General features: G+C 53.2%; 1 protein-coding gene and 3 non-coding genes across 13 annotated transcripts; all 4 read right to left on the bottom strand.

Annotated features, from left to right (window-relative positions):
• Nucleotides 1-876: 876 nt before the first annotated feature.
• On the bottom strand, nucleotides 877-25,268 carry LOC122374245 (centrosomal protein of 95 kDa-like). 10 transcript variants are annotated; one of them, XM_043352895.1, is made up of 19 exons: nucleotides 24,967-25,001; nucleotides 24,752-24,827; nucleotides 24,372-24,503; nucleotides 23,842-24,042; nucleotides 23,270-23,364; nucleotides 22,680-22,744; nucleotides 21,379-22,310; nucleotides 20,839-21,074; nucleotides 20,311-20,445; nucleotides 19,723-19,971; nucleotides 17,352-17,402; nucleotides 15,927-16,121; nucleotides 14,915-15,050; nucleotides 13,807-13,911; nucleotides 6,639-6,790; nucleotides 2,850-2,965; nucleotides 2,445-2,556; nucleotides 1,777-2,099; nucleotides 877-1,415 (listed from the first exon to the last, which is right to left on the bottom strand). In XM_043352895.1, exons 2-19 carry the CDS (start codon nucleotides 24,783-24,785, stop codon nucleotides 1,349-1,351), a joined length of 3,336 nt encoding a protein of 1,111 aa, XP_043208830.1. In that variant the 5' UTR covers nucleotides 24,786-24,827; nucleotides 24,967-25,001; the 3' UTR covers nucleotides 877-1,348. The 10 variants fall into 10 exon arrangements, with proteins under 10 accessions (XP_043208830.1, XP_043208809.1, XP_043208824.1 ...); XM_043352874.1 differs by having other exon boundaries at nucleotides 17,352-17,405; nucleotides 24,978-25,001; XM_043352889.1 differs by having other exon boundaries at nucleotides 24,978-25,001.
• Nucleotides 14,531-14,603, bottom strand: Trnav-cac. The gene has a single exon. It is a non-coding gene; the product is annotated as a tRNA-Val (tRNA).
• On the bottom strand, nucleotides 15,626-15,698 carry Trnav-cac. Its single transcript has one exon. It is a non-coding gene; the product is annotated as a tRNA-Val (tRNA).
• On the bottom strand, nucleotides 22,998-23,070 carry Trnav-cac. Its single transcript has one exon. It is a non-coding gene; the product is annotated as a tRNA-Val (tRNA).
• Nucleotides 25,269-25,385: the final 117 nt, after the last annotated feature.

Below are 25,385 nucleotides of genomic sequence, written 5' to 3'. Positions count from 1 at the left end.
TGACCTGGATTATTTTCCATCTTCAATCATTTTTCAAACTTACACAGGTCAACGGCCTAGCGGTGATTATAGGGTGGAATTACGCCTGGCGGTATTATCAATCTTGCCGTTTGGATGGCCCCGATTACCCTCTATGCCCCTCAGGGAACCATCAGCAAGTGCGCACCGTCCAGATTCTCTATCCATTTATCGCAGCAAATCGACACGATATCCGACAGCTGAGTCTGAAATGTTGATCGTAAGTCCTCCAGCTTTGAGCAAGAACTGGTAAATGAAGACCGACCTACATTATAACAGCTCATCAATTATGGCTTTTGACAGAGCGGATTTCCTACCATGCTGTTCGTTGGCAGTACATCTTCAGAAACAGGATGGCAATACAGCTGGGATGACGTCAAACGTGCTAACGATTTTCGGCGCATCGCATGAAGCGACCTCAAAAGATGATGAAGACAATGAGGGCGATATTTTGATTCTCAACCATACAGTTAAGTTATTGTTTCAACAACACAGGTTGAAAAAGAAAAACGACCAATCCACAGAATCGACCAGATTATGATATTATCATATCAGTTACAAAAAGTTGTCCCAACATGCAACATGCATCCGGACAGTGGCGGATCCAGGGGGGGGGGCAAAATGGGCATTTGCCCCTCCCAAACGGCATAATTTTAACATTACGCCTATGGACGAGGCATGAAAAGAAATTGTTATGGTTTGCCCCCCCCCCCCAAACTCTGAGCTGGATCCGCCTCTGCATCCGGAACCAATGTAACGCTATAAAATTAAGTTTTCCTCTACTTGCTCCATGCAACAGTTAAACCCGACTTGACGGCGTTCAAAATCTCGTTCTACGACCCGCAAGAGGAAAACAGATTTGTGCATCAGGAAACGATTTATTCCACGTAACAAAAACATTAAAATACTTCAACTGATAACGGGACAATACTTCTGAACACCGAATATGACCACTTGTCTCGCCGGAATGCATCCCTTGGGCAATGCTACTCTGGTATAAAACAGTGGGTCCCCAGCGCACGACAACTCGGAGCGACTGTTACAGACAACTAAGACACTGTGTTTCCTGATGCGGCCGCCGCGCGGTGGCGGCGCTGCAGTCGCGCACCCCCGGCCGAGCCGGGGTGATTTGGAGATCACGAACGCTGGCGACGGCTGGGGCGGCGGGGGCTAGTTACGGGTCCCGCCGCCCGCCCACCGCCCGGCCAAACATCGTACTAACATACATAGGGAGATGAGAGCCCTGGGAGAGGGCAGAGTCGAGGGTCGTTCGTATCAACGGGAGACAGACTAACAACTAACAAGGGACGACGGTGGCGATCGGGCGGCGCTATTGCACGCAGAACTTCCAGTTGGCCTCATAGAGATCGCTGCGGACTCTGTCGGCGTCCAGCTCCCTGAAAACGGACGGAGTAGGGAGTTTGTCACCCACATTGCAGCGACTGATGGCTGAAATGAAGTCATCAATAGCGAGCGCAGCTGCCACCTCACATGATGCTTGTGGGTAGTGGCAATGGCGTGGGTTACAATCCACCAAATGGCTTAGTTTCGGTAAGTTTACGTCGTCGTGAGCGGCAAGGTGATTCCCATTTGGGAAAAGGCAAGCGATGTAGCCTAGTTTACACCTCGCTGCAAGCTGGAGGTAGTTGCAGATCTATAAGCACGGCCACAACGAAGCGACGTAAGTATCATTGACCTTCCTCTCCCACCCCCTTATCCCCAGTATTTCCACCCTCTCCCTCCCCCCGTTCACGTTACCTGAACTGCGGCTGCCAGCTGTTGACGATCTTGTCGTTCAGACTGCGCACGTCCGCCTCCATGTACTCCCTGAACTCCCTCTTGATCCTGTCATTGAGCTTCTTCTGCTGCTTCTGCGTCCGCATCAGATCGGACCGCTCCTTGGCCAGCAGCTCTGCCAGCTCGCGGAAATTGGCCTCGTAGTACTGGTGCACGCGGTTCAGGTCGGCCGTGTAGCCGTTGGCGTCGTAGAACTCGTCGATGGACTCCTTTTCGAGGCGTCGGACGGCGCGGAGACGGCTCCGCTGGATCTCCAGCATCTCTTCAAACACGGCCCGCAGCAGCTGCACGCGGAAACGAGGATGGGCAGACGAGGACGTCAGATCGGGTGACCAACTGTGATATCAGCTGATGAGCAGCTAACAGACAGAACGAGTCGTCATAGAGAATGTTTTGCGGTGCTAAAAGGCTTGCCAAAAAGTTTACACAAAATTGCGCAGTGAGAACTTCCAAAGGATCTTCTGGCAACGGAGCTCCGGCTTACATAAACCTTTACAACCAGGGTTGCGACCTATCTAACCCTTCCCATTCAAGTATTCTCCCCTCCTCTCATGTTCACACACGTGCCTGTCCCCTCCTTCCACCAGTTCCCCGTCCAACCCTCTCCCACCATCCCCTGCCCCTCTCACCAGCTCCTCCTTGCTCTTGTTGAAGGCGGACCGCGACTGGAACTGCTGCTGGAACGAGCTGACGTACCGCTGGGCGCGCAGACACGAGATCTTGCTGTCCCGAGGCATGTTCCTGTGAGCACAAACGCATAGCTAGCGTCAGACTAGTCCGCAGGCGCCATCGCACCGAAGTTGGGCGGCATATGGAGCTCCCACTTAGATTCATTTCATGACGGCACAATTAAGTAAACAAATCATCACGAAAAATATTCGCACTTTTCACCAATGATTCATGCTTCAGCCATCGCGAAGCCATGCTAGCTACAAAGTATTACTGTCTTGGCACCAACTGAAATGGCACCAAACAAAAAACAACCATCAGCGCTGACCCTGCACCATGGTTCTAATCCATCACATCCAGCCCACCTGATTTTGGCCTCTCGCCGTTTTCCGTCCGATAGCTTTTTGAACCTGTCGTCATGTGCCTTCTGCTGCCGCATGATGTCCGTCATCAGCGCCTGCCGCTTCAGCACGTCCTGACGCTGCGGCGGAGGTCATACAGATCACTCAGAGGTCACATAGAGGTCAAAGGCGTATCACATGAAACATACAAGGTAATACCGGGAGGTCACACGATCCGTTCAGGATTATCGAACCATAGAGATCTTATATACATAGAGATGACACGCCTATGTTAAAGCACTTGATTTCGTGGCGATTCAGTGGGTCTTTTTAAGCAAGGTTTTCTGGGGTGCCATGGCCCGTGACTTGCATTTTATAAGGATTCGGTCAAGGAGATTGTGTTCACATCCGTTTATTTTTAAGTACAGTTTTTCTTTTTTGTCTAGCTGTGACGCTTTCGAGCGTTATTATTGAAATGATATTAGGCATGTTTTAACCTTATGCTCGTATCAGGTACTGCATGTATCATTAACCCTCGCCGTCCGACGGGGGGGGGGGGCGGGTGCCGCCTCCCTATAGTTTTTTTTCACGATAGCTCCGAACACGCAGGCGATAGAGAGCTGAAACTTGGCATAGCTGACCTTTGATCCAAGTCGCATCTTGTGACACCAACCGCATTTTCAGGTCAGGTCAGGTCACTGACCTGTGACGTCATATGTGAACCTCTGCACAGTCCTCAGATGTCGCAACTTCGCAACGCCGTCAGTGCCAGAGGAACTTTCACAGGGAGATGAAACTTACAGGATGTAGTATCATCCAGAGGTCTCACAACTTGTACATATATCTCGGATTTTCCCTAAAAATCACATGAGGTCAGGTCGGCCACGTGACCTCACCATTAGGTATAAGTCAATGGGGAAAAAATGAAAACTGCTATGTTAGCGCCGAGAACTATCTCAAACTGTCTCCAGCACATGGAATCGTGATTTCTTTCACGCCTTGCAAGGTCCGATGCTTCACTTTTGCATTGTTGACATTGCGTGGCGTCATTTATGGTCACTTGGATCATTGATTAAAGAAAGCGCGGTTTTGAGGCTCATGATTACATATATAACTGCAATGAAAACCGTAAGACGGTTTGAAAAAAGTCAGTTTGTCAGTTTGCCCAGCATGTCTTATTTTCTTGGCCCTATTTTTAGGTAATATAATTATTAGCGTGAGGCTTACGGTTTTCATTGCAGTTATATACTTGGGTCATTAGAGTTTTTCATCAATAACTCCCCATCAAATTGAGTTAGCAAGTCGGGAAAGCCACCAATAAACTCAAGGAAGACCTGCCGATTCGAGTAATATGTAACATGACCTCTGTCAACCAGCTTCGTGATCTGGGGGAGCTGACCTGCCCTTGACCCGAGGTCAACACCTCAAGTTGACCTCACCCGAACAAAAAGTATACCATTCGACGCGCCTGAGCGAGGCGAACACGATGATGCCAAAATCGCGGCTCTCCGACCGTTTTTTTGCGAAGTTATGAAAAACTGAACCCTGGCCCTTGGTCACTTGACCTGACCTCAAGAGACCTTAAAATCGGGTACCAGTACCTGCGTCTTGTAACGGCGCACACGCTTGTTTTTTCCGCGACGCTCTAGCTTCATCAGGGGCGAAACGGCGAGGGAAATCGTACCAACCAACCAACCCCCCTCCCCCCCCCCGGCCGGCGCGTATGTAGAAAACCAATAGGTCCGGCGAGGGTTAATGTGTCATTGAATGGGAACATGCAACATATGTATATTTGAGCTTGCACCGTGCTCAGAAAGGTTCAGAAGAGCCGTTTTCACGACGGTTGACCGAAAGCGCCAAACTTGACCAAATCTCAAGGAACCTACCCTGAAAATTCCATGAACCTGACCCAAATGACCTTAGACCTGTAACCTTTTTTTGGGGGGGACCATGTCAAGGGGGCCATAAAACATGCATCGCACAACCCTAGTAAATAGTAAAGTTGGTTCATGTGCTGACCCTTGGTGACCTGACCTGTGACCTGACATGGTATTATCAGTGATCTCTAATAGCAACATATATACTAGGCAACGTACGCCCTATTTTTAACGTACGCGAAACATTTTATCTTTGACCTGACCTGTGACGTCATCGGTGACCCCGAGGTCAATGAAATTGGAGTTCCATCGACAAATTTGACAGGGCTATCGAACATCGTTTGAATGTTACGGATCCGTCCGGTAGTTTCGGAGATACGGGAGGGGGGCAAAAATGCCCCCCCCCCCACCGCGCGGAAGGTGGCCGGGAGGTCCACCGCCTGCCGGGTTGATGAGAGCCTGAATGAGAGAGAATGCTTTTAGGCGAGCTTTTAAGGAATTCAATAAAAACACAAAATGAAATCATGCTACAAATTACATTGCTTACCTCAGGAATGAAATCAGCCAGGAAAGATCAGCAATATTTTTAACCAGTAAAACGCCTTTTGGGGCGACCAACGGAGCGAGCGAGAGGGTGGGCCTTGGACAAGCGAATTTGCAAGGGACACCTCCAACTAACTTGTGCACTGCACCCTACTAACCGGTCCCTAGCGATGTGCCAAATTTGGGCACAATCGACCTAGCCGTTCTCGAGATCTGGAAGCGGCACCCTGCACGTGCACACGTGCAAAATGGTTCACAACTGACTTTTGCACGGCACCCTACTAACTGGTCCCTAACCATGTACCAAATTTCAGCACAATCGGTTCAGCCGTTCTCGAGATCTGGAATCGACCCCTGCACGTGCGCACGTGCAGCAGCACCCCAACTGTGACACATGGATATGCATTGCGTAGTGGGTGCCTACCTACATACCAACTTTCAGCGCAATCGGCCAAGTAGTTACCAAGATATTGCAACAATTGCAAAACTGACACCTCTTCGTTTTGCACGTGGCACGTGCATAAGCGGTCACCCACATGCATCGAGAATAGTCCAATACTTGGTAGAAGGAATGAAGCTACCCTAGAAAAATCATCGAATGTAAATCGGTCAAGTGGTTGCTGAGATATAAGCCTCGCAAAAGCGTAACCACGGCCGGCCGGCCGCTCATACTCAGATATTTCCGTTAATCTACGAAAGACTACGCTTGCTTCGCTCGCTACGTAATAATTTCTTCAGACTAACAATGCCTCAGCCATATTGGCACGCTACTGGCTGAAAATAAGTTGCTTAAAAAGACCCACTGAATCGCCACGATTTTAAGTGCATGTCATCTCTATGTATATAAGATCTCTATGTATCGAACAACACAAAAGTAAATAATTTATTCATGACACAACTTTGCAAAGAGAAAGACGCAACTTTGTGACGCTGAGGGTTTTAAATGACTGGAATGCTCTTCCAGAAAGAGTGGTTACTGCCCCAACCCTTATCGAATTTAAGAAAGAAATCGATCAGCTTTGGGCAACGTCTCAGTTCAAGCAATGAATTAGCTTGCCTGATGCATCGTCAAAATCAGCCACAAAGTTGAAAAGCATCCAAACGAAGGAATATCGTGGAGAGAAAGTAAAAGTGAAAGTGAGGAAGTCGCAGGCCCTTTGCAAGGGGCCTCTTTCCATGGACAGCTTCAACTTCAACTTCTATGACAAAAATTCGAGCAATCTCTACCCTAAGCAGCTCTTACGCGAAGTTTAACCTCAATCATATCCTTTTTAGCCTCCAATATTTGTAACCAATAATACAGCGAGCCCTTGTACAGCTTAACCGCAGTCCCACGGTACGACCGTTCACTCCTCAAACCGTAAAGCTATTCGCCATTTAAATCGCCACGTACCCGTATTTTGATTTTGCGCGACTCGACGGGTTCGACGAGGCTCATGATGTACTTCATCTGATGTCGGTACTGGGCGAGTAGTCGGCGCTTCGTCTCAGCAGACACGTGCACGTACGGAAACTCGCGGCGCAGGTACTCAAACACGTCAGCCTCTGAAAGATGTGAGCAAGGAGGGTTAAGCCGTGAGGATAATTAGACATATCAGCATCAGCTGCACGAGTGACAGAGGAGGGGGCACACGTCAGACATGTGAGGCTCTCAGGAGGTCTTCAACAAGTCCATCTCTCTTGAATCATGACATCGCAATGACAATGGGGGTGTGCTAAACACATCTACAGGGTTGGGCAGATAAATTGGGACAAATTTCAACTTCCTCTAAAACGACTATTTTTTTTAGTGATAAAGATAATTTTTGAACATAAATATAGGCTAATGAATATTTTTCCATGTTATGCAGGTTGCGTTGTAATTTTAAGTCGGCTGGTCACAGAACGTGGCCTTAAGCAAGCCACTATCAACTTAGTCCGCGCCCACATGTGTTACGCCGCTAGTATCCGCGGCTGAGTTCGTTCCAGCTTCCGGGTCCGCGATCTCGGTCCGCGATCTCACACAGCGTTCTGAATAACGTAGTCCTGTATTGGTGATCGGTATCCGGCGGGGGCCGCTGCCCGACTGCTGCACGGCCGCACCGTGCCCACGAGCGCAACGAGCTCAGCGCCACCTAGTCTACTGCACAAAGTTCAGAGGGCAAAGGGCTACGTCACCACACACTACCCCCCTCAACAGGAATGACAGTCGTGGCGAAGCAGACAACACAAAAACTGGCCGAAATAAGACTTAACATCCGTCTAAAACTATTTCAAAGCAAAGCCAGTCGCTTCGAACACGACTTTGTGTCGCCGTCACATTTCGGCTATGAGGCGACGCGGCTGCTTCCGCTGCCTGACGGAAACACGCTGAGCGATGCTTCCAGTTGCTGATCCAGCTCCTGTTCCTGTCGCCGATGAGGTCACACCGCCACCTCTGCTGACCTGCGCCTCCTCGGCACCAGCGTCGCCGCCTGCAGCTACCTGCGCTTCCTCGGAGCTGCCACCGGTAGCGGTAGCAGGTGCTGTCACAGCATCATTGCCCGTCGCCTCTGGTCCGTCTGTGGCCGGTGACCTGACCGTCGTTTCCGACCCGCCGGTCACACCTGTCCCGACGATGACCCCCGGTCTGATGGTCACCGGTGGTTCGCCAATCCCTGTGGGTGCCACCGGAACCTGTCCAGTACGGTTCGGTGCTGCCACCGTCGGCTGCCGGCTGATTTCCTCCGCGCCATCGGACGCTGCAGCAGCCTGTTGGGTGCCCGCCAGACGCAGCTGGTCGGCGTGCCGCGACCAGATCGCGCTCCCCACGTCCACTTCGAACGACAGCGGGCCCGTCCGGGCGGTGATGACGCCCCGCCGCCACTTGGACGGTCCACCGTAGGCCCGTGTCCAGACGTGGTCTCCGATCGAGAACTGCCTGTTGTGACCTGGCCTACCGGCCTGCCACTGGCGAAGTTTTTCCTCGCGCTGCCGCACTTGCACATCCGGCTTTAGGAGGTCCAGGTTGGTTCGCACGTTCCGTCCCAACATCATTTCCGCTGGAGACCTCCCCGTGGTCGCGTGTGGCGCCACCCGGTATGCCAGCAAGAACCGCTGTAGGCGCTGAGAAAGCGTTCCTCCGTCCTTGAGTGCAGCTTTCAAGCCATTCTTTACGGTTTGAACTGCGCGTTCCGCCGCCCCGTTGCTACTTGGATGCCACGGCGCTGTCCTGATGTGCCGAATCCCATTCGAGTTCAGGAACTGGGAGAACGCAGTGGCGGTCAGCTGGGGTCCATTGTCGCTGACCACCTGGACCGGCAATCCAAACCTGGCGAACATTTCGCGCAGAACACGCACAGTGCTTTCCGTGCTGGTCTCACGCATCGGCACTGCCTCCACCCAGCGCGAGTAGCTGTCATACACTATCAGAAAGAAAGAGCCCTGGAAGGGTCCAGCGAAGTCGATGTGAACCCTGAACCAGCAGCTGTCCGTCGGTTCCCAAGGGTGAAGTTCAGCACGCGGTGGTGCCCCGCGCTTTTCCATGCAAGCCGCGCAGTCACGCGCCAGGGCCTCCAGCTCGGCGTCCATGCCCGGCCACCATACGTATCGGCGCGCCACACCTTTCATTTTGGCGCTGCCCAGGTGACCTTGGTGCAGCTCTGCCAGCACCTGTTGCCGAAGGCAGTGGGGAACCACCGTCCTGCCACCCCAGAGCAGACATCCCAGGTCCGTGGAGAGCTCATCCCGCCTCTGACGGAACGGGGCCAGCTCCTGCTCCACCTGTCCGGGCCACCCACTGTGCACGTACGTCAGGACGCGCGACAGTACCCGATCGCGGCGTGTCGCCGCCGCGAGTTGTTTGGCCGTCAGAACCGGAGCTACTCCGTCCATGAACAGCAGGTACGAGCCGCCGCTGTTGTCGTCTTCAGCATCCGTTGGCTCGACCTCTCCGCCTGGCACTGCCATACGAGACAGACTGTCCGCCAGGTGCATATCTTCTGATGGACGCAGCTCCACATCGTAGGTGAAAGCCGCGAGCTGCAGCGCATACCGCTGTAGCCTGGCCGCAGCCAGCGTTGGCAGTTCACGCTCCGGACTCAAGATGCGCGACAGCGCCCTGTTGTCCGTGACCAGGGTCCACCTCCGGCCGTAGAGAAACTGACCGAAACGCTTGACGGCGAAAGACACCGCCAGCGCCTCCTTCTCTACCATCGGATACTTCCTTTCCGTTTTTGTGAGTGTCCGAGAGGCGTACATCACCGGACGCTCCAGTCCTTCCTCGTCAGGCTGCAGAAGCACGGCTCCCACGCCGACTTCACTGCTATCTGTGACGAGCTTGAGCGGCGCCTCTGCATCGTACCGCTTTAGGACTGTGTCCCCTGCCAGCAGTTTCCGCACTCTGACCAGTGCGTTTTTGTGCACATTAGTCCATTTCCACGTGGCGCCCTTCTGTAAGAGATCGTACAGCGGCGCTAGTTCCGTGGAGAGGTTGGGAAGCACCCGCTGGTAGTAGTTGATGCTCCCCAAGATGCTGCGCAGACTTTTCACATCCTTAGGGTCCGGCATGTCGATCACTGCGTCAACTTTCTCCTGTACTGGACGCAGCCCCTGTGCTGAGATGCGCCAGCCGAGGTACTGCACCTCGTCGAGTCCAAGTTGACACTTCTCCCGTTTCAGCTTCACTCCATGAGCTTCCAGCCGAGTTAGCACTTCATCCAAGCGCTCGCACAGGTCCGTCATGTTCGCCGCCGTCACCAGCAGATCGTCTTGATAGGCCACACACCCGTCTATGCCATCCAGGATGTGATCGATTGCGGCCTGAAACACCGAACTGCACGCCGATATGCCGAACGGTAGGGATTTCATCCGATACCGTCCTCGGTGCGTGACGACTGTTGTCATATCCCGCGATTCCTCCGCGAGCTCCAGCTGCAGGAAGGCGTCTTTCAGGTCCAGTTTGCAGAACCGCCGTCCTCGGACGCTCGCAAAGATGTCCTCGGCGGATGGCGTAGGATGCGTCGCCATTTGCAGCTGCGGGTTTACCGTTAGTCGATAATCACCGCACAGACGCACACCGCCATCAGCCCGTGGCACCGTCACCAGTGGTGTTCCCCAGCCGGGCGCGTCGTTTGGACCGACTTTTTCCGCGATCCCGGCCTGCACCCAGCGGTCGAGCTCCTGCTCGACGGCCGGTTTCAGTGCATATGGAGGCGAGCGCACCGGCCGTGACACCGGCCGTGCATCCGGTTTCAGTGTCAGGTGCGCCTTTACTCCACTGATGCGCCCCGGTGTGCCGTCAAACACCGACTTGTGCCTGTTACAGACCGCCTCCAGGTCCGCCGTCCCTCGGTCCGGAGTGACGTCCATCACCGCCGTCTCTCCGCCGCCCACACTTATGTCCAGAGCCCGCAGCCAGTCGCGGCCTAGCAGACGGCGATCGCCAGGCAGGTCCACCACGACCAGTCGCAGTCGATAGTCCCGACCGCGAAACCTTACAGAGACGTCTGCCTCACCCCGGAGAGGGATCCGGTGACCAGTGAAAGACGACAGCTGCAGCTGAGTAGGTCTCAGTCGCAGCCGCGGGATGACCGTGTCCCGCCCCACAGCAGTGATAGGGCTGCCGGTGTCCACCACCATTTTGATGGCCACCCCGTTCACCGGTAAAGTCATTTTAACCGCCTCCGTTAGGTTAACAGCGTTTATCTGCCCCAGCCCCCACATGCCCGCCGTGGCAGTCTGCTGTCGGCATTGACTGCGCAGATGTCCGATCTGCTTGCAGCGGTAGCACCGCCGCGTCTCCGGTGCCGGTCTGACCCCGTCGGACCCACGAGTGTCAGATTCCCGGCGCCCCGGCCCCGTCGGCCGCCGTGACGCTGGTGCCGCACGCGCTGACTCATCCGGGCGTCGGCTGTCCTGACAGTCCCGCTGAAAATGTCCCGCCGCACCGCAGCGGTAGCAGCGGACCGTGCGCCGCTGGCGGCTCCGGTTACCGTCAGCCGTGCGCTGTGGCCGGACAGCGTTAAGCTGATCCGGCCCCGAGGTCACCACATCGACCTCTGGCCGCTCGTCCAATGCGGTAGTTGACCGTCCGACGCCGTCCGTGCTCAGAGACGCGTTACGGAACTGCGTCACTAGCATTTGCGTTTGCTCGTATGCACGAGCCGTAGCCTGCAGATCTTGCAGTGAAAAGTTGTCTCCTTTGGTTCCGACCGTCTGCAACAGTCGCTCCTGAATTTGTGGAGTCGCGCCGGCCACGCTCCTGTCCCGGAGCTCACGGTCGAGGTCAGCCGCCGGGAACCCGCACCGCCCAGCCACCGCCCGCAAACGAGCCAGGTACGCGTCGAATGACTCGCCGGCGTACATGCTCGTGCGGTGGAACGTTACACGTTCCGCCATAAGGTTAGACGTCGGCTGTAGATACTGGCGTAGTTTAGCCACAGCGGTGTCGTATTGTGACGTTGCAGCCGTTGCAGCCGGCTCCGGCAGTGTGTCGAACACGTCCTGGATGTCCGGCCCCATTAGATGGAGCAGGACTGCAGTCCGCCGCCGGTCGTCTGTTATGTCCATCGCCTCGGCGTAGAATTCCAGACCCTTCAGCCACCGGCTAAAGTCCATCCCCTTTGCAAAAGGAGCCACGCTCGGCAGTCCGGCCGCCATGTTTGCCACCGCCCCGAGCCTGCACCGGGGTCGGGCACTGCACACTGCACTGACCGCGCTGACTCACCAGTCACGCCACACCGAGCAGAGTCCAAAGTTCAGAGTCCAGCGGCCGCCGTCGCCGCCCGCACCACTGTTCACCCAACACGGAGGTGCAATACAAATGTTTTCAACAACGATACAGCGAAACGCAGCGGCAGAGCTTACAGCGTTAATGCACAAAATTATGCAGCAGTATAAAAAAAAATACTAAGCACTAAGCAGAACTAAGCACTAAGCAAGATCACCCGGCCCGACGCTGTCACTTCACCGTGATGTATATCCGCGCCGACCGCCGCGCACTGTACCATCCAGCACGCCAAACGAGTTTGTCCGAGTCCCGACGCTGTCACTTCCCCGTGACGTATATCCGCGTCGGCCACCGGTGCCGCAGCCGCACCACCAGAACGCCAAATCCGTGAGAACGCCACTTTTCCTTCCGAGATCACCACTAAGCGAATCTCGTCCTCGTCGCCAAGTTGTTACGCCGCTAGTATCCGCGGCTGAGTTCGTTCCAGCTTCCGGGTCCGCGATCTCGGTCCGCGATCTCACACAGCGTTCTGAATAACGTAGTCCTGTATTGGTGATCGGTATCCGGCGGGGGCCGCTGCCCGACTGGTGCACGGCCGCACCGTGCCCACGAGCGCAACGAGCTCAGCGCCACCTAGTCTACTGCACAAAGTTCAGAGGGCAAAGGGCTACGTCACCACAACATGCATGCCAATATTCTAATTATGCTCCATCAAATGGCTGAAAGTGGTGTGTATCGAACAGGCGTAAACGTTGGAGGAAGAGATGATATTGACTCAATATTACATACCTATTGCGTTGACACCGGCCGCTCCCCCGGTTTTCCAGGGGGGCTAAAAGGCAAAATTCAGTTAAATCAGAGGATCCTCGCGAAAACAGTGGCGCGAGCTTACAGGGAAGGTAGCCGCGCCATGAGAAAGCGATATACCAGCACCTCAAACATGTACTCTTATGCATTGATGCATATCAACCTGTTAACATTGATGTTGAAGCAGCTGTGACGTTAAAAAGATTGTTTCCTCTTGGAGGGCTTGGAGAAGCGAGCAAGCACGTGCAGGTCATTTCTGACGATGGTGTCCCCATAACCGAGCATATGAACAACTGCAAACACCATGTAACATCGCAACCAGCCCAGAAGACGTGATATTAGTTCCAAAAAAACATGCAGCAGACATCGGTGATGGCATTCCACTGGGTGACTTCTGACGGTCACGTGGGGCCCCCTTATTTTACGGAATCGGGAGGGGGTTCGCCATTAAAGGGTACCTAACCATTATTCCGGCAGTTCGAACCAACAAGATGGAAGAAGGCAACATCCTGCATGGGGTGATGCTCTTCGAGGAGTCAGCTCCCCGGCATACAGTAAATTAAATACAAAATCTCCTGAAACGGAGGATCCCGCAAACTGTACCCAGGGGAAAATGCCCCCTTCCTCATTAAACCTCAGCCCACACAAGTTCTGGTTGCTGGGGCGTTTTTGCGGGTGAGTCTAACGAACGTCCCCATGTGACTGTGGCGAGCCTCAGCAGTGCCAGTCGGCTACAATTACGAGCCATTTCAGACGGGAGATCTCGCCGCGCGTGCAGTCAGTCCAGGCACCGACAAGGACTGATGCAGGTGGACCACGGTGACCATATTTAGTGATAAATGTGTAAAATTGGTGTGACAATATGTGATCCAAATTTGAAATGCCTATGTTTACAAATTTCTAAGCTACGGCGTTTTAAATGCAAATACGTATTTTGTCCCAATTTATCTGCCCAACCCTGTATATGAGGTATGCCGGGAGAGCTGTAGCTCCTGCTGCTAGCAGTGTCCCCCAACTCCTTCACTACCTCATGCTAGCCAAAATGCCAACCGGTTACTGTAGTTACCTTTTCCGTCGACGTGTAGCCTGGTGTCGTCGGCCTGCGACTCCAGCCAGTCGGTGACGCCGTCACTGCACACCGATCGCCGCGTGGCCTGCTTCGTGTACGACACTGTCAAACGGGACGGGGGGGAGGGGGGGAGTGTAAGGGCATGGGACAGGTGTCGGTGACGCCGTCACTGCACACCGATCGCCGCGTGGCCTGCTTCGTGTACGACACTGCCGGTACACCGTTCCGTGCTTCCATCCTCAGGATACTGAAATCCTTCTCCTCCACGCCGCAACCCCGCTCCGGGCTGGACAGGCACCTTTACCTCATGCGGGCTGCTCCCTTGGAGCGGCACCGCTGCTCCCGAGGGAGCGCACCCCGTAGCCGGGTGCAGTGAGTACCTTGGGGCTGGGTGGCCTGTCCTCTGGACGGGCTCAGCCCCGGTGACTCACTAGGATGCCTGCCCAGACCAATGTCTCCCCCTATATCCTATCATACTCCCGGCTCTGAAATGGTCGCATTGGACCGAAAGGGCCTAGCCCCCCCCCCCAAAAAAAAAACAGAGCTAGAGATAGTGAGGCCAGAAACAAAAAAAAAATCAAACCAAGGCATTGACGAATGCAGCCTTATCTGGATAAGGATAATGAAAATTGTGAAATGCAGCGTAAAGGACAGCCAAACGCAGGGCACATAAATGAAAATTGCAAAACCCCCTTGAATGGCCCAGGACAGGTCAAAGAGCTGTTCCCGCCCGGGATCGAACCGGGGACCTTCCGCGTGTGAAGCGGACGTGATAACCACTACACTACGGAAACGCTTGTAATAAACGCCGACCGGTATTCGGCCCGGAGAAGTTGAGATGGTCGTGCCCGGACCGGTTTTGATAATTATAAAACAGGTCCAGCTCTGCGGCACTCGGTCCGGGACCGGTCGGACTCTCCACGCACTCTGTCCGACTCTGTACCGACCTCCGACTCCAGGCTCACTCTGTCTCACTCTCTGGACCCTGGCTGACTCCCGACTCACTCTGTCAGGACCGCGTTACCGGCGTGCTGGACAGTGGACACCTTTCTGCGTACCCCAGACTCACTGTTTGACTCCCTCTGACTCCCGACTCCCGACTCACTCTGTCTGGACCGGGTGGCCGGCGCGCTGGAGACCTTTCTGCGCACCTCGCGTCGTACCGTCTCCTTGTGCAGCTGGTCGCCGGCCTGCTCCCGAGTCGTCTCCGTGATGGCCCGCTCGGCGTCCGTCTCACGGATCTGGGAACACAGAACACAGGTACAGAACACAACCACCGCGTCCGTCTCACGGATCTGGGAACACAGAACACAGAGCACTGTTACAGATTACAAATACACAGCCACAACTACATACTGTCAGATACACAACACTGTGTCCGTCTCACGGATCTGGGAACGTAGATCACAGAACACAGATACAGAACACAATCACCGTCACATAACACAAACAGCTGTTCGTCTCACGTATCTGGGAAACAGAACACATAACCTGTTACAGAGCACAATCACCGTCGCAAACACAACATATTATCAGGTACACAAACACTGCTTAATTCGCACGGATCTGGGAACACAGAACACAGATACAGAACACAACCACCGTGCCCGTCACACGGATCTGCGAGCACATAGACTCAGCATTGTAATCTGTTTGTGAAATGCTTTTACTCTACCTCATGACGTATCCCCGGTAAAAAAAGTCCCTGACAGACCAGGCTGTGACAGGGTTGGGGTACAGCCGTTACAAGGCACGGATCCACAAAACACAGAGAAGGGGATAAGAAGCAAGGAACGGTTCAGTCAGGGCAAGAAGCTGTTCCCGCCCGGGATCGAACCGGGGACCTTCCGCGTGTGAAGCGGACGTGATAACCACTACACTACGGAAACGCTGACAGCCGCCCAAACAGACATACAAACAGACAAACATGCATGCATACAGACATGCATACATACATGCATACACGCATACATCCAAACAAAAAGACAGACAAACAGACAGACAGACGGACAGATGGAAACCGACAGACAGAAAGTCAGCCTCACTCTCACAATAAGCTATCACATTCCACATTTATAACCCAACTCATCCACCCCTCACCACACCTCCCCTCTCACCTCAGCGATGGTCTCGACGTTTCTGGTGGGCAGCCGGGCGCCCGAGCGGCGTCCCATGCCCGGCTCGCTGGCCGAACTGAAGTCGTCGCTGCGTCGCCTCCGACGCCGGTCAGAGGACGACGGCCGACGGGCGGGAGCGCTGAGCTCGCGGCGACTCGGCCGATCGGCGTCCGCCGTGGCGCGACGCATACCGTCCTGAGAGAAGAGTGGTACGGACTGAGATTAAGGAATGCACGAATAAGTAAGAAAGAAAAATGGTCATGACAGGTGGCACCGAAAAGTGCCAACAATTCAGTAGCTTGCAGACTAGAGATAAATGCAACGAACGCGAACTACGAGGATAAATGGGTATTTTAACATGCTCATTAAGAATTGAATAAACCAATAAAACGCCTTTTTGGGCGAAGAACGAGCGAGCGAGATAGTGAGCCCTGCACGTGCGGAAGGGCGAGAGGGTGCTTCCAACGGGCTTGCGCAAAGCACCCTTCTAACCGGTCGCTAGCGGTGTGCCAAATTTGAACGCAATCGGCCCAGCTGTTCCTGAGATCTGGAAGCGGCATTCTGCACGTGCGCACGTGCAAACGGGTCCAAAATGACTTTTGCACGGCACCCTACTAACTGGTCCCCAACCGTGTCCCAAATTTGAACGCAATCGGCCCAGCCGTTCTCGAGATCTGGAAACGCCCCCTGCACGTGCGCACGTGCAGTAGCACCCTAACCGCAACACATGGGAATGCATTGCCTGGTGGGTGCCTACTTGTATGCCAAGTTTCAGCGAAATCGCCCAAGTAATTACCGAGTTACTGAAATGGGAACAAATTTGGCACCTCTTATTGTTGTATTTTGCACGTGCACTGGGGGTGACCCACATGCATCGAGAGTATCCTGTTTTGGGTAGAAGAGATGCTGCTACCCTACAAAAATTACCGCAAGTCAATCGCCCAAGCGGCTGCTGAGATATGAGCCTCTCAAAATCACTACTTTTGCAAAACAGCTTGAACACCCTTGACTTTTCACGTGGCACGTGCCACGACGGTCACTGAGATGTATCAAAAGTAGTCAATTACGGTGTAGAAGGGATGGGGCTACCCAACAAAAAAGACCGCAGGCCAATCGGTCCAGCGGTTGCTGAGATATACGCCTCTCAAAAGCGTTACAGGCCGGGCCGGGCCGGGCCGGGCCGGGCCGGGCCGGGCTGGGCCGGGCCGGGCCGGGCCGCTCATACTGAGATTTTTCCGTTATATTGAAAAGACTCACTTCGCTCGCTGCGCTCGCTCGCTCATAACAAGCCTAACTATCAACTAAACGGCAATTCTCTAAACCATCGTGAGACAGACAAACTCCGGGAAAAGGCTGCGTAAAAAAGACAGTGCTACTCTAGCACATTATCCACTAGCCCCCGTCCGACGGCGTATTTAGCCGTACCGTTGAGTCGGTGTCCCGAGAGGCCCTCCGGAAGGTGTTCACACTCCGCTGCTGCTGAAGGAAGGGACGGGGGAGGGAGGAGGACACAATCGTCATACAGTGGCGACTGAGACTGTGGGAGCGGACAAAATGAGCTGCTGTGACGATTGCCGCGATTAAATAGCTGGCTGAGACACATGGGCCCTGTTCATGAAGTCTGCGGCCGCTGCGGCCGGCCGCAGGCTCTAAGCTCCGCCCATTTATGAAACGTCATCACTCACTCGGCCGCAGCAGCGTTCCATGAACAGCGTCTGCTGCCGAAATAGTTTCCGACAATTGTTTACAACTGAAGCACACCGGTAGATAATTTGTTTACAAAATCGTCTCCATGACAACACGGCCTGCGCCTATTTGACTTCAGTGCGCCAAGTTCAGTGCAATTAGTTTTCTTGAGGCTCAGCGGTCGCTGGATTGCGGCCGCAGAGATCGCAGCGGCCGCAGCAAGATGACGTCATACATTCGTCATACTACATGAGCCCCGCCCCTTTTTGTGACGTAACAACCCGGCTGGCCGCAGCGACCGCAGCGGCCGCAGCGACCGCCGGGGTTCATGAACAGGGCCATGAAGTTCAGGGTTACTTTAAGAACCGAAGGATAAATGCCTTCCAATAAATGATAACACAATATAAATATCGGGAGTTTTGAGTATTCTAACGTAGTTCTTTATGAATCAAAGAGCAGTCACAAATAAAGTAAATGACACATCAGTCATAAAATTGGTTTAGAATTCAATGCAGTTTCTTACCGATAGAATATTCCAACCGAGCAGAAAACTTTCCGCTTAGGTAAATGCACAGAAATGAATAAGATAACGTTTTTGACAACGAAACACGTGAAATTTAAGCACCAATAAAACTAGGAAACGTCCAAGAAGGAAACAAAAGGTAAAAAATAACTTCAAATGAAAAAGCAAACACAAAAAGGTACGCTAACATAAAGCAACAGAACCAACTAAAGTGAATTCACGAAATGTGGCGGAAACGGCGAAAAGGCAAAAAACAAGAGGTCTCGTGATTGAAACCCCGAGATCCCCTCCTCTGAAGCAGTCACACCAAGGTGACATACCAAGGGACATCCAAACCAACTACAGGCTAGCAGCAACGCTACGCTACAGCGCCGTAGAAAGTTGCTTCGAGACTACGAATCTACCTGCTAAAATGCCCTGAAGCTCAATTGACACAACAAACGTCTTCGCTTGCAGAAAAGGCCGGCACGAAACACATGAAGCTTTGACGATTCCAAACACTTTGTTTCACAGTTGACAGTCGGAATATTTATCGTAAACAAGTCACTGATACTTGGAATGACCGTGTGCTAGGTTTAAGAGCTTTGACATTGGATAGTTCAATATGAACGAGTTAAAAGATGCGTATGTCACATACCCCACCAACCACCCCGTCCAAAGCCCAAACCAAGAGCCCAAACACTCAAAGTTTGACAAAATTCGCCCGATCTCGACGCAAACCGACGTAGCATAAGGTGACACTCTCGAAAAATAATAAAACACGCAGGCACGAGCGTGCACTGATTATAACGTTGCCACCAAATCGAGAAAAAGATGCGACGGAAATGCTGCCGCGCAAATATCTCTGCGCACTTGAGTACCTTTCTACCCGAAGAGCTACAAGGCAAAACAACTTGGCCCCAACCGACATATTTCTTCCCTCGTTATTTTTCATCTGACGTGATAAACAAGTCCCCCACATTATAATCGCCAGCAATACAAGATACATTTATCGGCTCAAAAATAAAATAAAACTATCCAGTCCCGTCCCTAACTAAACCTTAAAGGGACCCTCCCACCTTCAAAAAAGTTAATGAATTGGCATGAAAGTGATGTCGCTCGGTTCAGAAAGAGCAAAAATGAATATCTGCCAAATTTCATCGAAAAATATTCACCGGTTTTCAAGATATTAGACTTTTACTTTTGTTTACTTTTTGGGATCTCCGCTGTTCCTAGCGACTTTATTTGAAAGTGCGGCATTTGTTGCGCGCAAAGCAGCATATACCACCGCGTGCTGCCAAACGTTTTAGTAAAAGATTTAAAAATCGTTAGATCTCCGCTGACGTCACAAATTCTAAGGGGGCATACCAATGCATTAGCCCCTTAGAATCCGAAAACTGCAAGTTTGAAATTCCATATCTTCGAATTAAAGCATTTTTCGATGTTGTGAATGCCCAAACCGGTATTTTCAGGCCATGGCCACCAATTTGGCTATCTCAACTCAAAACTAATGTTAAGGTGGGAGGGTCCCTTTAAGCTGCCTGCCTACCTCAAGCGAATCCACCAGCCCTCCCCCCTCTCCGTAGCTCCCCATCCCCCTCTCCCTACCTGCTGTGTGACCGAGGCCCTCTGCACGGGCGGCGGCGGCGGGGGCTCTGGTGATGACGCGGCCGCTCTCATCAGTTCCATCTCCTCACTGAGCTGCCGACTGACGTCGCCGTGTCCTCCGGCGTCCTCCTCCTCCCCCGCAGTGTCCTCCTGACCGTCCTCCTCCTCCTCTGGGGACTCGTCAGCCTCCCAGGGAGTTTGGGAGTCGGGCTCCGACTCTCCCTGGGTCTCCTCGGGACTGTCCGCCGTCTGCCGGCGACAGCGGGGAGGCAGGCGTTACTCAACACTCGGCGTGTGCGATAACGAGCGCAATAACGAGTCAATAGAAAATGCTGGGCGTTATGGACAACTGGAAATCGAGATCAGACGATGCATAGATCCAGCCTGATAAGCTGGAAAGTAGTAACAAGGAGAGTGATGTGATCAGCTGGTAGGACGGCACCAGTGAGCGTTATTATAACCCCGTCCATGTTTTCACGCAGGATAATTTTTCCGTTTTACGGGGATTCGAACTGTCAATTGCGCTCATCGGCACGCATTCTCGAGTGAATGTTATGATGCACATGTGTAGCACGATGTGTGTCTAACCGGTTCCTCTGTGAGCTGACTGTCCTCCTCTTCCTCCTGGGGCTCCGAGCCGTACCCCTGCGCCTCCTCCCCGGGCTCGGAGCCGTACCCCTGCTCCTCCTCCTCCTCCTCAGTGTCCGCTGTCAGCTCCGTCAGCTGACGACCGTCACCAAAGTAGAGAGGGGTCATCACGGGGGGGGGGGGGTTCAGTTGTAGTTGGCACCGGAGCTGCTGAGCCTATGGGATGTGGCGGGAAATGGCCAGCCGCAAAACAGGGGCGCCTGTTATGGTAAGTCGATGGCACTGTCGAATAGCAGAGTGGAAAATGAACTAGCTACTGGATAGTTCGTCTAAAATATACAAGTGAATGTCATACAGTATGGTAGTAACTACCACACATCATGGAGGCTGAACTTATCGACAACTGCACAACAATCCTACGGTGCGTATACACGCAATCTACGATGACTACATCGATGGGTAAACCACATACCATCTCTGCAACTATTCAACACGCACTCACCTGCTTCCCGCTCTCTCCCCTCTCACCTGCCCGCTCTCGCCACTCTCCTCTCCCTCGTAGTGATGATAGTGATGGTGTTCAATGCTGCCGCTCAGCTGTACGGCCGCCCCACTGCCCCCGCCGGCCGCCCCCAGTCCTCCGGCGCTGGGTCGGCTGACTGACGAGCGGCCCAGGGCGTCAAACTCCCCGCCGGCTGCCGCCGCGGCGCCGGAGGGAGCGCGGATGGGCGACGGGTCGTCCTCCGAGGTCTCCGTGTCCACCGCTGGGGGGGGAGGAGGGGGGGGGGAGTGTGAGAGTGTAAGAGTGACTGACTGAGTGAGTGAATGAATGAATGAATGAGCGAGGGAGCTTGTGTAAAGAATGCGTTCCTTTCACTCGCTCATTTACAAAAAGGTGCTATTATCGTGCTATTATCAATTAATTGGTCGTCCTACTCGTGCGCGTAGTAAGGCATCTGCCATCTAAAGACCTACGTTGCTTAATCCTTATATAAGTTTATCGTTCAGTCTCACTTCCTCCCTATTCCCTACCTGCGCCGATCGCCCCACTCCTTCCCCTTTCCTTACCGGCCAGTTCCGGCTGCAGCGAGTGTCGTGACGCCTGGGACGGTTTCCCCTCGAGTCCCTCCAGCGATGAGGCGGGCTCGGCTCCGGCTCCGCTGCTCCCGGCGGCTCCCGCTCCGCCGGATCCCCCACCAGAACTAGCAGACCGTCTCCTCTCGGCTGGGACGGTGGCCGACTCACTACTGGGGAACATAGAGGCCTCCGCCTCCCCTCCGGCACTGATAGAGCTGGTGGGTAGCGGGCCAGAGCTAGTAGGACGAGAGCCAGAGCCGCTGGAGCGCACACGGCCCAGCCCTGAGCCTGACGAGGGCACGCGCGTGGCAGAGCTGTGCGCGGACGCCCGGCCGGCAGAGGTGGTGGAGGCGACTTTGGTGACAGACGCACCACCCGAGGGAACTCTAGGCACGGAGCCGGCCGATGGTACCTTACCGGCAGAGCCGCTGGAGGCCACCCTTCCAGCGGAGGTACTCGAAGCCACCTTCCCAGCAGATCCACTGGAGGGAACTCTTGTAGCCGAGCCAATCTTTCCAGCTGAGCTACTGGAGGGCACCTTCCCAGCTGAGGTACTGGAGGGCACTTTTCCAGCTGAGGTACTGGAGGGCACTTTTCCAGCTGATCCACTCGACGCCACTCTTCCCGCCGAAGCTCCGGACGCTACTCTGACCACCGATCCGACTCCTGAGGCGGCCATCCCCACCGACCCGCCGGACCGGACCCGTCCTGCCGAGCCGGAGGACGGCACACGGGCCGCCGAGCCGCTGCCAGAGGCCGGCCGGCCCGCGGAGGCGGAGGAAGGCGCACGGGCCACACCAGAGGCGGAGGACCGCACCCGGGCCGCAGAGGAGGAGCGGCCGGCGGAGACGGCCCCGGCCGACGGGACGGAGGGCACGCGGCCGGCCGAGCCGGCACGGGCCACCGACGACGACGGACGGGTGCTGCGGGGGGGGGGGGAGAGCTGGGTTAGGAGGTAGGGTGGTGATGCCTTCTAAATCTGGTGTGAGAAAAAAAGTAGAAATACCTCCTTTTACATTTACGATAAAACATCTTTTTACTTTTACATTTACGACGCAAGAGGGCCTTTTTCTTAAGTCATCAATTGACAATTTCGACTGAATGTTAACCACAAGCATCTTTACGAGTTCATTTATCGATCCATCACAATTCAAACGCCTGCATAATCCTCTCCTTTCCTAACACTATTCCGGCCGATAAAGTGAGTAAACTCGTAACCTAAAACCTACTCCTTCCACCCGCGGCAGGTGCTGCTGCCCCTGCCATAACTCCCCTCACCCGTTCGCACTCACAGAGGCGGCGAGGAGTCCTGTTCCGCCGGGTCTCCAAGCGGGTCCGCGTCCACCGGCGGTGCGTCCTGCCACACACGCACGCCAGCTGCTGTTAGCAATTAGCATGGCAAGGGTCGGGACAGTAAAAACGTATACACACCTGTTGGAGTTGGACGTGTGACCGAATGAATAGCTATTTCAATGCAAAAACAAGGACGATTTCTGAAAATCGTTCAGCAAATTATCTACATATGCTTATACCCGTCAACGTCCAAGTAGTTAAAACCGCTAACGTAGGTCCCTGACAGCCTCGAAACAATTTCCAAATGAGCAAGAAGCTGTTCCCGCCCGGGATCGAACCGGGGACCTTCCGCGTGTGAAGCGGACGTGATAACCACTACACTACGGAAACGCTGACATCATTTAAGACAGACATACAAAGATTCATACATACATACATACATACATACATGCATACATCGCATACATACATACATGCATATATGCATGCAGACAGACAGACAGACAGACCAGACATTTCACACGGTAAATGCCCAGTGGCCGGGGGGAGGAGGACACAATTCTGTCCTCTGTGAGGACTCAGTCCTCACCTGGTCCCGTCCTCCGACTGCCGATTCCTCAGAGGACGGCTGGCTGCTCAGCTCACTGTTGGCTTCTGATAAACTCTCCTCCAGGTTCCACCGGCCTGTAAATGTCAGAATAACCAATTATTCCTGATTACCCAGTTGTGCGTCTCCAAAAATGTCGAGAATCGAGATGGATAAAATTTATGTTAGTGAGTCGACACGACACATCAGCAACTTAATGTACCATTTCCAGCCATAGCAATACCGCGCCCTATCTAACCGTTGAGAGATTACGGTTCGACTTTTACTTGCTAGGGGCATTAAACCATTGGATTGGTCGGGTATTAAGCGCCGTTACGATACAACAAACCAGCAGCACATACGTATATCAGCCTGCCCTTTAACGTGTCGGTACTGATGCTCATCAATAGCGACATCGTATGCACCGGTACCGATGCGTATCTGTGTGGCTTATAGGGGCCGTGACATGACGCACACGATGAGACTGTGAGACTTTTACCGATAAATACAGCAATGAGACAGTGATTGGGAGATTATTATGCTCAGAGTTCAGCATCACGGTTTCGGGCACTGACCGATGGACGTGGAGCTGAGGTACTTGTGCAGGCCGCAGAAGATCTCCAGCAGATTGTAGATGGCGCGCGGCTCGCCGGCGATCACCTCCGTTCCAGAGATGTGAGACAGGTCAATGTGGATCAGGTCCAGCGCCAGGTGGTTGATGATCGCCTGCACGTTCGCGATCTCATCCTCGGTGCTCGCCGGGTCGTCGATAATACCTGATAAAAGGAGATACGTTGACAGTTTGTAATAGATTACCAAATTGTTAATTTTGATGGCCAGCTCATGAACTTATTTAACAGTCAGTATCGCCTCTGATCCTGATCGAATGTGTGTTCGTAAGCTTGTTTTGGCATTGCTTGAGCTGCCAAGAAAGACAAACTTCAGAAAAATCGAGTGACTACCTTTTTTGAAAGTTTCCATCCAACTTGCTGGAAGCTCACGGGAGACCAGAAGTGGGGTTTCAAAAAACGTGTTTATATTGCAAGAGCAATCCACAATCTCAAACTCTCCAGCTGAAGGCGCAGCTCCTGTCCCTCTTACCCACCTTCTGGCAGCCTGTGGTAAAGCACCTGCAGTAGGCTTGTGAACAGGTTGGAGCGAATGCCATCAATGCTGGTCACTCGCGGGATCGGAAGCTTGCACCGCTCTATGATCTTGTTGGACAGCTTAACACAGTCTGAGGCAGGACAGAATCGCTGATAGCAGTTGCATTAAAAACACAATTTCAAGTAACTTTAATATACCTGGGACCTGGCGTAACTGCAAATGGCATAGTAAATAGTTTTACTCACAGATTTAGCATGATATTCTTTTACATTTTACAACAAAACAACAGTCAACACTGCAGCTTTCAATGCAGCTGGCAGCACAAGGTTGCCGTCATCACAAAACTACAGTCTGACAATGCAAACACTGTCAACTCACCTTTCTTTCGTATTTTCTTTGTTGATTCACTCATGATTGGATTTCATCAAAGATGACAGAATTATTCCTGTAATGCCTGCAAAAATACCATGAAACACTGCATTAGATTACACTATTTTGAAGGGACACATTGTGTAGATATTACTCATTCAGTTGTTCGCACATACATAAATATTCAAAATACCATAATATGCAAGAATATAGAAAAACGCCACCTTTCGCGCACCTGTCTGTTGTTTGTTTACCTTTTGAAGCGACGCGCCTCGATTTGGTAGCTATTGCTACCAAATGCTGTAAAGGGAAATCTGGGAAAAATCCGCAGATCCACGTGAGCACCATGGGAGGATACCTCAATCGCGGAACTGGGTCCTGGGCCAGGTGCTACTTGTTAATTCAAATCACGCAACTAAATGATGGAATCGTGGAGTTTCCAGTGCACTGAAAAGAACATGTTGTACGGTGGCGAATAGCGGGGAAGTCGGAATCCCCTCTTAGCCTCAGCGCGATCTCAACCTCCTTGGCCCTCGCTGGCACAGACACCTCGGCGGCAGCAGGGATAGGCCGAGACCGTTCATGTGTGAGGCAGGTACTGGTGAGCGGTCCACTCTTTACTGGAATTCTAAACAAAGCAAAT

This window comes from Amphibalanus amphitrite, unplaced genomic scaffold (genome assembly GCF_019059575.1).
Source record: "Amphibalanus amphitrite isolate SeventyFive unplaced genomic scaffold, NRLGWU_Aamphi_draft 000039F_arrow, whole genome shotgun sequence".
Classification (NCBI taxonomy): Eukaryota; Metazoa; Arthropoda; class Thecostraca; order Balanomorpha; family Balanidae; genus Amphibalanus; species Amphibalanus amphitrite.
The sequence above is the reverse complement of the archived record's forward strand: the minus strand, read 5'-3'. Positions and strand labels throughout refer to the sequence as shown.

Excerpts from the sequence above, each read along its gene's own strand:
- LOC122374245 (XM_043352874.1), bottom strand. The coding sequence starts at position 24,785 with ATGAGTGAATCAACAAAGAAAATACGAAAGAAAG. Across the intron at positions 20,446-20,838 it reads AGAGTGGCGAGAGCGGGCAG|CTGACGGAGCTGACAGCGGA; the intron begins GTGAGAGGGGAG and ends GACGGTCGTCAG. Across the intron at positions 1,416-1,776 it reads AGCTGGCAGCCGCAGTTCAG|GGAGCTGGACGCCGACAGAG; the intron begins GTAACGTGAACG and ends GTCCGTTTTCAG.